Raw genomic sequence first — 13,086 nt, 5'->3', positions numbered from 1 at the left:
TAAAACTTGTCATGTGGTCCTGTAATAAAAATCAAGTGCTATTTCCATGTTGATGTCTAATTTCACATGTAATTGTGCCTTTAGTTTAGTCTTCTATGTTTTTCCCCATCAATGTGAGCAGGAAGATATTTCCTATTACAGAAAGAAGGGAGAAGAGGCTTCCAAGGGCTTTTGGATCCCTGCTTAGTAAAGGCAGTAGCAGAAGACTAAAGACACCTTCTCGCCCTTTCTGACATTGTAGACACTAGCTGAGTTGGTATCTGCCTGGTGCTGTGCTGCTTATCTCAGTGGAGGGGCCAATTCTGCTCCAGGAAAATAATTTGTAGGCTTTCATAGACACATATGCTCCAAGAGATGGTTGTCTCTTAAGAAACAAACTTCATAGAGTAGCTCAACAAATCGCTTGTAGCACATGAAGATCATCCTTCTTTACTTAAAGAGGAGTATCAGAAGATTTGGCTTAGCTTAACTGGGAAGTGGTAGTTATGAAATGTTTTTCAGTTGCTTAGTCCTCTTTAGATACAGGTGGACGATAACCAGGGTATGTAGTGATTTGTTTTCTCCATTTGTGTTCTCAGAAGTCTTTAGTTTCAAGTCTGTTCTCATTCCTTCTGCTTTCCCTGGGTGATTTAATAAGGGACAGCCTTATAGCCAATCTATAAATCAGAAGAGTAAACACTAAATCAGGCCTCTTCCGCTACAGAACCTGGTAGATATGAAGCACTGTGTTTACACTGATAAAATACATGATTTTATGTCTTCATGCCAATTCTCCTAGGATTATCCGCCTGTTAAAAATACTGGAAATTACTGTATGCAATGGATGTTAAAACTAAGTTAGCTAGAATCTTACTCAGTATAAATTACATTAGTAAAATAAAGCCACTGTCAAAGTTGTTCAGGGAAGTTGGTCATGGTGAAGGCTTTATGAAAATTCATTAATTCTGTTTCAGGCTGAAGGGAATTATGTTGCAGAACTTTAATCCAAGGCCATGGGTGTATTCTCTTGCAACTAGAACCAAGGTGGTTTCCTTCCTACTTCCTGCTTAATCAATGGTTAGGGAAATCGAGAAAGAAATAATTTCTCATATACCAGTATGCCTGACTGCTGTTAATTTTCCAGAATCATGATTCCTTGTTATTTTTGCTTCTGAATGCAGCACTTCTGCCACAGACTCATCCATTTTTATGGTTTGTAGAATATGGAATTAGTGGATTAGACAGTGAGTAATTGATTTACTGCCAGAAATAACTGACAGTTATGTAAATCTCATATTGTCTACTTTATTGGAGTAGACTAGGGTTTATGACTGAGATCATCAATACAGGAGTGCATTTAGAATTGACAACTTTCCCATCACGTAACTGAATACCCTCTGTTGGGTTTGAAATGATTGCTTAGAAGTCATTAGTCTCAAATTGCTGATCTCTCTGACCCCAGGAGTCCACACTGTGACTGTATAAAGCATTAGGTTTTTTTCTTTTATCAAAATGCTTTGTGGGGGCTTCATAATACAATAATGGAATCTATAATTAGTTCTGAATATTTCTATAGTATCCTATAAGAACCTCTCTGAGAAAACCTGAAACCTTCTAGATTTCTCTATAAGATTTTCTGAAAGAGTTGATTTCAAAAGTGAAAGGATAAATTTACATAAAATAAAACATTGTTTTACACTAGGTCTTGGAACTGGTTCTAACCAAGTTCTGTAGTATGGTGTGAAATAACTACTGATACAGTCCCTTTAGATCTGAGAATTACTGGAATTTAAACATTGTGAAATTTGAAGCTTGAGGTAAACCCAGCAGTTTTCACTGCCATTTATTTAAAAATTAGCTGTTCCTGGTTTACACTGTGGTTTTGATAATCAAGTTAATGATGTATAGGATGAAAGAGGATGGACAAATAGCATAAGAAAGTAATTAGCTAATGATCTTTTTGTACTCAGTCAGTTTTTCTCTTTAGAGATTATCTCTTGGAATAGTCTGCTCATTTTAGCTTTCCATGTTCTAACTGGAAAATTGGGTTTCTCACATGTACTGAGTTTTGCCTTATCCAGCTTACCTGCTAAGTGGCTGGAAAAATTGTATGAAAAAAAAAAATTGTCTTTAGTTGGGGGTTATCAGGTGTAAGCTTTATTTCTAGACATTTTACTGCTGCTTCCCCACCATCTGTGTACTTACACAGAAGTGTATTATTACAAGAGGATTACGCAGTGGAACAGCTGAAAGCATCTTGTTTTCAAGAAACAGTTCCCCTTACAAAATCATAGTCATGGAATGGTTTGGATTGGAATGAACCTTAAAGATCGTCTAGTTCCACCCCCACTGCCATGGGCAGGGACACCTTCTACTAGCCCAGGTTGCCCAGAGCCCCATCCAACCTGGCCTTGAACACTTCAGTGCTTCTACAGGCAACCTGTGCCAGTGTTTTTGGCGTTCTGGGCTGCAAACACACATTGCTGGTTCATGTTGGATTTTCCATGCACTGGTATCCCCAAGTTCTTCTCTGCAGGGCTGCTCTCAATCCACTCGTCCCCTAGTCTGCATCAGTACTAGGGATTGCCCTGACACAGGTAGAGGACCTTGCAGTTGGCCTTGTTGAACTTCGTGACCTTCACACAGCCCACTCCTCAAGCCTGTCAAGGTCCATCTGGATGGCAACCCTTCCCTCCAGCGAATCAACTTCACCACACAGCTTGGTGTCATCAGCAAACTTGCTGAACGTGCACTGAATCCCACTGTCCCACTCAATCCCATCCCATTGATGAAGATATTAAATAGTATTGGTCTCAGTACGCACCCTTGAGGGACACCACTCATTACTGGTTTCCACTTGGACATTGAACTATTGACTGTAACTCTTTGGACACAGCCATCTAGCCAATTCCTTATCTATCTAACAGTCAATTTGTCAAGTAGAAGAGTGAATTCTCAATATTGATTTTTCTTTCGGACAGCTCTCTGCTAATGAAATATATAATAGTAAAAGAATCATCACTTACACCCAGAATTATGTGAAGTAAATAAGCGACTTTTTCTAGGGAGGAGGAGAACTTTCTGGACGTGTTTTGGACCAAAGAAAGCATTTAAACCTTAAAAGATAAATGTTTTAAATTACTGTTACCAATTTTTTATCTTTGTTGCATGTAGGTATGTCTCGGGCTTTGCACTGGCAATGTAAAATGAGATATATAAGACATAGAGCTGAATTCTAAATGTTTTTCACCTTTAATACATACCTTTCTTTTATACTTACCTAATACTTCCTTTCATCTTGTCTACAGTTATCTCCTTACTCCCATTTCCCTTTCCCCTTTCTGGCTGTTCAGAGGTTTTGTGTGATCCAAAAAAATAATAAGTGATCTGTAAAATTCTAGCATGGATATAGTAAAGTACTCAGAAAAGGAAAAACAAACAAAACAGTAACCAAAAAGTGAACTAAACAAAAAAAAAACAGAAAAGTGTTGCAGGCTGTATGCAAAGTCTGATGATACGTAGTAATTTTGTCTTTTCCTCTATTGATTGGTTAACAGTGACTGTTACAGAAGAGTAGGGGGAACATAATTCTGAAATGACTCTTCATATAAAGAGTGTTTGATTAGTTTTACCCTTAGGAAGATTCTGGTTACAGAGAGAGTCACTAGGTAATACATTTTACAGTGTTACAGATGACTATATGGGTTTTTAAGCTACTCCCTCATTTAGCTGCCATTAACTGCCATATCAACCAGTCAGATCCTTTTCAGAGCTTTTTATGTTTGTTCTTCTCACTGGTGAAGATTTTTGTAAGTCTTTTACTGAGCAATCCAACAAACTTTGTACTTTTCAAGCCCCCTCCTTACCTCTAGCAAACATGGCATCCCAGGCTTATTGCTAAATACTTCTTTATTTTGTTTACAACTTGCAATCTGATCCCTTGTCTCATTGTACTTGGCAGACTGACCCATTTTGTAGGAACTACTTTTCTGAACCCTTGCTGGTGTTCTGAAAACAAATTTTAACTTTAGTAATAGTTGCAAAGGACAATAAAAATACATATATGGTCCCATATTAATAAATTAATTAAAGAGTGTTTGGAGATTGTACACATTAATAGATTTTGGCCTTCACTTTTGACATTTTTAGATGTTTGTACATTTTGAAAATCAACCTTTTTGTGTCTTTTTCTTAAGAATGCAAAAGTTGCCTGTAAATTACTTCTTCGAAACTCTGTGTTGCCCCAGCATTTTCCTTCATCCTTAGTTTTAGGAAAGTCACTGGATGACAGTAAACCAGCAGTTTCTTCTTTTGAGGGCTATTTAGGAAAAAAGGTTTACAGTGGAAGAAAAGGATATTTAGGCATTTAACGTAAGTATGCAAGGTGGTAAAATAATAATAAACAAAAGCACAATAAATAAGGTGTCCCAAGTGCTTGTAACTTACTTTGATAGTAATGAATTTCCTTAGACTTCTGATGTGCTTCCACTGATTGTATCTTTTCTCTCACATTAATCAAACATGGAATACATCTAATTTCAGGACTTCTGAAGCAGTTGCTTAGGGTTGTTCAACCAGAGCATGTATAAATATTTGGTTTGGACTTCTGAAAGCAGAAAATGAGCTAACTGATTTTTAGTTTTTTAGTCTCAAATATTTCATCAGATCTCTCTTGTAAAAAGATTACATAGAGTGAAACACCCTAAGACCATGTAAGTCACAGAGCTTTCATCTGAACTTTCCTTTTAATTACATATTTTTAAAGTTAAAATCTTTTTCAGCATTTGCTAATCCTGACCCTTTGTTACAAAGGGTCTTATACTTACTGCCATACGAAATGTAGTTTAGTTTAAACTTTTAAGTGTCAGTGATATATAAAGCCCTGAAATGAACCCCTGGAAGGGGAATGTAGCTGTTGTTATATCAGCATGTAGCAGCAGAGGACAGGAAGAAAACTGTTAACAAATGCAGAGCAAATGATTTAACAGGCAACATAAAACTATCTCTGCTCCTTTATAACATCGGGATGCAAAAACCTGCTCAAGATTTCATGCAACAGTTTTCATAAATGAGTTCAGTTGGGAAGGTGATGGAGAGTAGGATCTGTATAAAAGACAGCAGAGCTGTAGTATGGCACTGAAGAACTGGGAAAGCATGAAACCACAGTACTATGTTCAGAGTTCTCTGTATGCAACTGCAGAACCAGTGTATCAAATGTGTTAATCTGAGTTTACTCTGAATCTACCATCTAAGGATTGTTATATGATATATTAAAAAGGTTTTATTAAATGTGACTGAAAGCATTCCATAGTGAAATTGGTAGAGAAGTAAATGTCAAACTAAAATTTTATCACTATATTTTCAAGATAATGAGGAAATTAAGCAAATTAAATTATGAGGCCAGCCCCTGAATCCCATCAGAATTACTGGGGCCTCTTGAAGGAGTCCTACAGAAAGTTAAATGTTAACTTTGTGCTTTCTCGATCACAATACTGATCAAGACTACAGGTGGGTTTTTTTGCTGTGCAGCAATGTCACTTCTGCTATCCAGATGGTATCAGACTGAAACAGCACTCATAACTGAAACGTACCAAAGCTCTGTCTGGTTCTGATATGGATTGCCTCCACTGCTGTTGCACAGCTAGTGAAATTGTGTGGCATGTGAACCCATGTTTGATTGTAGCAAATGCAGCATTTTCCTTATGGTTGATGAGAGCTGCCTGCTCTTCTGTGTCAGTGGTGTAAAATGGCCACAATAAATCAAAAGGTCTTACTTACCCCAGATATAGTTCAATAGCAGTTAGTTCTTTTTACACAGCATGTTGTAGTCTTAATACTTTTTTTTATTGCCCTTCTATTGATGTCTCACAGAGTTTGCTGTGCCATCTCCTTTCTTCTTCTAAGTGGGAAAGTAATGAAGCTGAAACCAGTAAATTCATATCAACTCTTGGCTACACATCAGCAGATTATTATTGTCACTTAGTTAAAAACGTAAGTATTTTGTGCAATTGAGATTTTGTTAATAATAAATCACCAGTTTATAAGCACATACATGGAGCTGTCATTGTGATAAGGAACGTGGACTGAACTTTGTTTATCTTTTCTTACCTCAGTTACTTTTACAGCCTTTTTAAGGGAAAAAATTAAGTGGGAAATCTCTGGACAAATGAGAGAATTTGTATTAGATTACACTGTAATAGATATTACTAAAAAACAAAATTCCTGTTGCTGTTGTGTTATAACAAAAAAGTCTGCCATGTCATTATTTTTTTTTCCCCTGTGAAATTTAAATGATAAATTTTATTTTGTGTATTAGAACGTAATTTTTGAATGTTTTCTTTGACTATGCACTGCATTTAAAAGTGGTAGATGAGCCCTAAATCTTAGGAAAAGTGTCTTTTATATTTAATATACAAAAATAATGGGAATAGTGTATCATAATATGATGGTTTAAATTAGATAAATCATATAAAATGTAATAGTATTGCTCTTCTGAAAGTTCTACCTCACCTCTTGGGGAAGCAGAGCTAAAATAAATAACTTGATTGTTTTCAAATATGGAAGGTATATAATGTGTGTTCAAAAAATGTTTTGCAGCATAATTTATTCAGTGATCTAGATACCTTTAATTTGGCACCAATAATTAAAAAATTAAAAAATCAAACTGAGTGAACAGAGCAAGTTACTAAACACTGCAGTATGTCAGTCACACAGAGAACCATGCAACTAATGTCTGCTGATTTGCAGTATGTGTAATAGTTTTTATTTTATTTAACAGATGATCTCTTCATTAGTAACAGAACTCAGAGGAAATCAGTTCACTGGACTTACCATTCAGGGGAGGTAGGTGTTATCTAAACATAATTTTGATATATTTCAGTTTGGATCATTACAGTTCAGTGAGGAGCTTTTTACAGTCTTGAGCAACTTAGGCTTCAAATGGAAAGTTTTGAATGTGTATGCAGATAATTTCAGGTGTGGACAAGCTTATTAATTTGTGCTTCACATAAGAATTTATATTTAATGTGAGAGTCATAGAATGGTTTGGATTGGAAGGGCCCTTAAAGTTCATCTAGTTCCAACCCCCCTGCCACGGGCAGGGACACCTTCCACCAGCCCAGGTTGCTTAAAGCCCCGTCCAACCTGGCCTTGAACCCTTCCAGGGAGGGGGCAGCCACAGCTGCTCTGGGCAACCTGTGCCAGGGTCTCACCACCCTCACAGGAAAGAATTTCTTCTTTATATCTAATCTAAATGGACACTCAGTTTAAAACCATTACCCCTCATCCTATCAGTACATTCCTCATAATACATAAGAGTCCCTCCCCATCTTTCCTGTAGCCCCCTTTAAGTACTGTAAGGCTGCTACGAGGTCTCCCTGGAACCTTCTCTCAGCTGAACAACCTCAACTCTCTCAGCCTTTCCTCATAGGAGAGGTGTGCCATCCCTCTGATCTTTTTTGTGGGTCTCTTCTGGACCCACTCCAACAGTTCCATGTCTTTCCTGTGCTGAGGACTCCAAAGCTGGACACAGTACTGCAGGTGGGGTCTCACCAGAGCAGAAGGGGAGAATCCCCTCCCTCGACCTGCTGGCCATGCTTCTTTTGATGCAGCCCAGGATATCGTTGGCTTTCTGGGCTGTGAGTGCACATGGCTGGGTCGTAATCAGTTTTCCATCTACCACTACCCCCAGTCCTCAAGTTCTTCTCCACAGGGTGCTCTCAATCCTTCATCCTCCACTCTGTACTGATACTGGGGATTGCCCTGACCCAGGTTCAGGACCTTGCACTTAGCCTTGTAGAACCTCAAGACCTTCACAATCATAATGTTGGCTGCTATATGTGTCCTCAGAACCAAAGTTAACTGGCAGTTACTATGAGAAAAAGCAAAAAAATTTTTCCAAAGGAATTTTTTTTCCTGTTTGTGTGAGTGATAGTTTAATATGACAGAATAGTAGTTACTTTGCTCTTGTTACTAATGGTAAAATTTGTTTGTGTTTATTTAAAGAACCTCTCATTTTCCTGCCATTAGTTCCCTGATCTGGTACCAAACGATACTGTGGTGATACCACATGTTTCATATACAGCTATTTTAAATGTTCCTGAGCACAGAGTATTTCCACCATTTAACTGTTTCCTCAGCCTGTTTTTTTAAGGATGAAAGTCTGAGAAAGAGGGTGGAAAGGAAATGGTGATGGTGCTCTGGCCAGATCTCCAATCCAGATTATCAGATGCTAATAATCATTTTGCAGCATTCTGCAGGGTGTTTCTACAGATCTAGTTGTAGTCAGTGAGAATAATCAACTTCTTCATGCATTCTACATAAATACAGTGAATTAAGCCAAAATCTGTGACGATAAAAAAGGAATACATTTGCCTAATGCTACTATTGTCACTATTTTTGACATGATTGTGCCTTTTCACTGTGTAATTTGTGCCTTTCCACTGACCTTGAAATGCAGATCATAGTCTTTTGTCAATATTTTAAAAATTACTGTATTTGAGTACATAATAGATCCTTTTGATTGCATGCATATTGTTTTCCAGCTAAAACACAAAAGCAAAAATAAGGATATGTATTTTTAATATAAACTGTATATTCAAATTGTGTCTTCTGTTTTAAATGTATGACTCTCCTGTGCATATTGTGTTGGTCTTCAGAGTTAAAGCTGCTGTTATGTTTAAATGAGTTTTATGACCTATTTAACACCACATAGCCTGAAAAGTTACAGGAAAGAGGAAGCTGATTGAAATATCTTCCTTTTATCATGAGTCAATAGCTTGGCTATTTTTCTGTCTTTCTTGTTGAACTTAGATGTTTGTGGAAGGAAGAGTAAATGAGCTAAATTAATTTAGAGCTGACTTTAACACTGAAATGATGGACACAGCTGTTGAGCATCACAAAGTTTTGTTCAATGTAGAAAACAAATACCCACATTTTATAAAGTAGGATAAAGCAGACTTAGCTGAAAAGCTAATGAGGCTGTTGGGAAGAGAAATATCCGATTTCTACTGGAAGAAAAGGAAAACTTTGAATGTAGGTGGATTTTTGAGTGTAGAAATTATGATATGGTTGTTTATTCAAGTTGCAGAGAGAAATGTAGTTTGCAGTTAGAGGTGTACATTGTCTCATTTCTCTGTTCAGTGATGCTTACAGCAACACAGATGAAACTGTCTGTGCAAATCCATTGCAAACAGTGGAATGCACAGTGCAGTATTCTCCAGGAACATATTTTGAAGTTTATGTAGAAAAGAAGAAAATTGCCTTTGCAGGATTTTTCCTCTAAAGTTAAGAGTAAAGTAAACTGCTAAAGTTCGCTGCTCATGAGTAAGTAATTAGAAACAGAATTTTGTAAAGGGGACTGATTTAAAGAGTCTCAGGTCTGTGAGCTTTACATGTATTTACATGTGTATCCTGGAAAACACTACTGCACAATTAATATCAGCCCAGTAATTACCATTCCTACAGAAACACTTCTTACAGTAAAACTGCATCTCAAACTATTTCAGTGTAAGAAATCTTAAACACATACTTGGTTAGGTACTTACTTGGAAATTTAAGTCTTTGAAAATGTGTCATGTTTTATTTCTCTCACTGTGGAAACCACAATGGTACCCCGTGTCCACAAATCATAGCACTTCTGTCACAGCATATGCCAGTGACCATTAGGCAACATCTATTTGGGAGTATCTTTAATGCAGGGTAGTAGAGTTAGCTCTTATTCAGAGCAGCCGGTAGTGTAATTCCTGTCTCAGCTCTTCATAAACTGCATTGGTGGCTCCCCAAAGAAAACAGTTTCAGGTTCTTGCAAAGAATGCACCCCTTTTAGTGAGCAATGCAATCAGAAGAAACTTGCAGCAACCCAGAGAAGCCTTTCACAAGCAATCTAGCACTTCCGAGTTTGCTAGAATTCAATATTTCTGATTTCCTCATTTTCATAAATGTATTACTGCCAAAACTGAAACTGTATATACTCCAGGAAACTTGTGATTTCAAGGGAATGTTGCAAATGTTATCTCTTATATTGTGTGCCATTTTCCCTTTTGTTTATGTTCCAAAGGCTTCATTCCACTGTCTTTAGTAGTTTCCAAGTATGTAATTTTAGCAAGCAGGTCAAGTGAGTGGTTTGTATAACATCCAGAAGTGTTACATATTCCTTCAACTGTAGATCTGCAAGACAAAAATTTTTCAACTGAGCACTTGGAGACATCAGGATTGGTTTGGTTCATAGAAGTCGTCTCTCTTGAGAGGAGAGAGGTCAAGAAAACAACAGGAGGCTTTAAAAGCAGCTAGGTGGTCTCTTGTGAGGGTCTAGCAAACCTACGTGGGATCTGTGAATCCATAGTCTTCCTCACCTGTGCTTTGCTGACCCTGGGAAAGACAAAGCATTCCCTGCTAGGACGGATGTGATTACTGACTGAACACAACTGGCTGCATTTCAGAATTGGTTTGGTGTCCCTCACAGGGTTTGCCATGAGCACTAAAATAACAAAATTTTATCAGACTTCTCCTTAAGATTCTTCAGACAATATGTAACAACATAAACAGTCATCCAATAAATAAGTTTTCTGTGGTTAGGTATGCATCTCTTACATTTAATGTTCTGTAATGAATCCCTATCAGTTTAGAAATTAAACTTTTGACTTTTGTGAAATGTCAGCTGCGTTTATTTTTCCCTCAGAGTTTCAGCCAGTCATGTGAATGCCGTGTCCCTTTTCTGTGTCCCTCTCATTACTTTGCCTGATCTAACCCCATTGCTGGAAACTCTCCTTCTTTACCATGGAGGTACATCAAAAGAAATTTTGAGTTCAGAGTTTCTGGAGGCTGTGAATGAGGCCTTTTTAAAGTAAGTAGCATGGTCTGTATGATTTTTACGCTCTTTTTGTAAAGTTTATTCATTCAATTAAATGTATTTTCTCTTGGTTTGTATGCCGATTGCACTGTACACCTTCTTCATTCTACTAAAATATTTCCCATATAGTTGAATAGCAGAGCTCAGGTTGTAGGCCAGAGCGGACTTTTATGTTGCTTATACACAAATTGTGGCATAACAGCTTTAAATGTTAACTGAACCTTCGTCCCACCTTTTCTCTAAAATTGCAGTTAAAGTATTCAACAGAATCTTAGGAATTTTGTGAAGACATGATCACTTCTCATAAAAATGTTATTTACCTTTCACATAAGCATATCAACATTTCTAACGACATATTGAGAGCCAACTTTATTTTTCTGTGCATAAGATAGATCCTTTTGTTTGAATGTTTCCATACTTTTTTTTTTTTTCCTGTGAAATTTGTTATCAGGATTTTAAATTCTTTTGTTTTTCGGTAGTTTATTTTTAATGAGTCTGAGAGGAGCAATTTGTGAAATATAACTTTACTTCTCTTGCTGCCACTAAAACCACTGTTTTGATAAAATCAGTCTATGGATGAAAAACATCTGAGTGAAGCTGGCATCATCAAAATTGGCTATGCCAGGGAAAGAAAGATGTCAGGGAAACCTCAGCCTGCTTTAGGTGGAGAATTACTTTATTCAGTTTGTAGCTGAGGAGCTGTATTATAAACAAGTTTTTTTTTGTTGTTTTTTTTTTTTTGTTTGTTTGGTTTTTTTTTTTTTATACTAGAAAAGGTCCTTTGCAAAGACTTTACCTCAATTATCCATTTATCTCTCTTTTAATCAAAGTTTTAATTTCTTCCTCTGTACTCAACATGGTAATTTCTGAGTTGTTCCAATGAAGATTGTTACATTGCTCCATTGAGGGCTCCAGCAAAAAAAAACAATTAATGGCAAAGAACAATTACTAATTTGTACACATGTTACTAAAAGCCGAGGAAAACAAGTGAAAAGCGAATGTGAAGCTCTGTAGCAAAAGCTGTGTCCCAAAAAAAAAGAGAGCACTATCTTCTACTTGTCCATCTTTCATGGTTTCAGACTGGGTATGTGTCGTGGTTTGAGCTCAGAGAGCAACTGAGCATCACACGGCTGCTCGCTTCCCCTTCACTCCCAGTGATGAGAAGGGAAAAATAAGCCAGGCTTGGGATTCAAGATAGTAATGGGAGGGACAAATCGCCCACTATGGTCACAGGCAAAAGACAGACTCCTCAGAGGACGAAAAAAAAGAGCATAGATTTATTACAGACACTAACAACAGCAACACTTAACAGAGTAGGACAGTGAGAAGCATTGCCACATCTTGAGAAACCTTCCCCCCACCCCTCCCTTCTTCCCGGGCTCAGCTCTGCTCCCGGTATCTCTACCTCCTCCCCCCAGTGGCGCAGGGGCAGGGAATGGGGGGTGCAGTCAGTGCTGCCACTTGTGCCATCTCAGAAGAGGGTGGAACTTCTGGAACTTGTTCCCTGGGCTCCAGCATGTTTCCTCTCTCACAGCAGACAGTCCTCCACAAACTTTCTCTGACTGGATTCCCTCCCACGGCTGCAGCCCATCCCGAGCTGCTCCGGCGTGGGACACCCCCGCATGCTGCAATCCTCCCGGTGCTGAACTACAACAGAAGGGGCTGCTTCTTCCCACAGGGTCCCAGCTGGCTTTGGGTGCAGCCACCTTCCTAGGTCGTGTGGGGCCCCTCACAGGCCATAAATCAATGTCTGCTCCACCGTGGATCTCCATGGGTGGCAGGGGGGGGCCGCCCTGCCGTCTCACCACAGGATACAGGGGGGTCTCTGCTCCGGCACACCTCCCCCCTCCTTTCTTCCTCCGTTCCTCCACTGACCTTGGTGTTCACGCAGCTGCAGCAACTCCTCCTCCCAGGTCCCTTCTTAAATACGTTATCGCAGAGGCGCAGCTGATTGGCTCAGTTCCCAAACAGAGATGGAGCTGACTTGGAGCCGGGGGAGCTTTGAGAAGCTTCTCCCTGGGGCCACCCCTGTAGCCCCCTCCCCTGCTACCAGAAACCCCACCACTCACTCAAACCCCAGTCAGTGTGTTCCACAAGCGGTAACACAGTTCGGGAAACCTCCAGAGCACGTTCACAGGTTCAGCATGGATGGTCTGTGCTGATGTCAGTAAGCCATGTCCATCATGACATACTTTTGCCACTTCGGAATGTGAGTCTGAATCCTTTAGATAGTCATAAAAGTTTCTTCTGACTGAAAT

General features: G+C 38.6%; 1 protein-coding gene across 2 annotated transcripts in view; it reads left to right on the top strand.

Annotated features, from left to right (window-relative positions):
* Nucleotides 1-13,086, top strand: part of FANCC (FA complementation group C) — an 85,986-nt gene that overhangs the window by 44,269 nt on the left and 28,631 nt on the right. For both annotated transcript variants that reach the window (XM_042788117.1, XM_042788118.1), the window contains 3 exons: nt 5,851-5,970; nt 6,758-6,822; nt 10,658-10,822. In XM_042788117.1, coding sequence (XP_042644051.1) covers nt 5,851-5,970; nt 6,758-6,822; nt 10,658-10,822 — 350 coding nt within the window. The remainder of the gene's footprint in view (nt 1-5,850; nt 5,971-6,757; nt 6,823-10,657; nt 10,823-13,086) is intronic.

The sequence above is a fragment of the Tyto alba genome, unplaced genomic scaffold, assembly GCF_018691265.1.
Source record: "Tyto alba isolate M040663 unplaced genomic scaffold, T.alba_DEE_v4.0 Super-Scaffold_13, whole genome shotgun sequence".
NCBI classification, from domain to species: Eukaryota; Metazoa; Chordata; class Aves; order Strigiformes; family Tytonidae; genus Tyto; species Tyto alba.
This window is presented reverse-complemented; position numbering and strand designations above follow the sequence as displayed.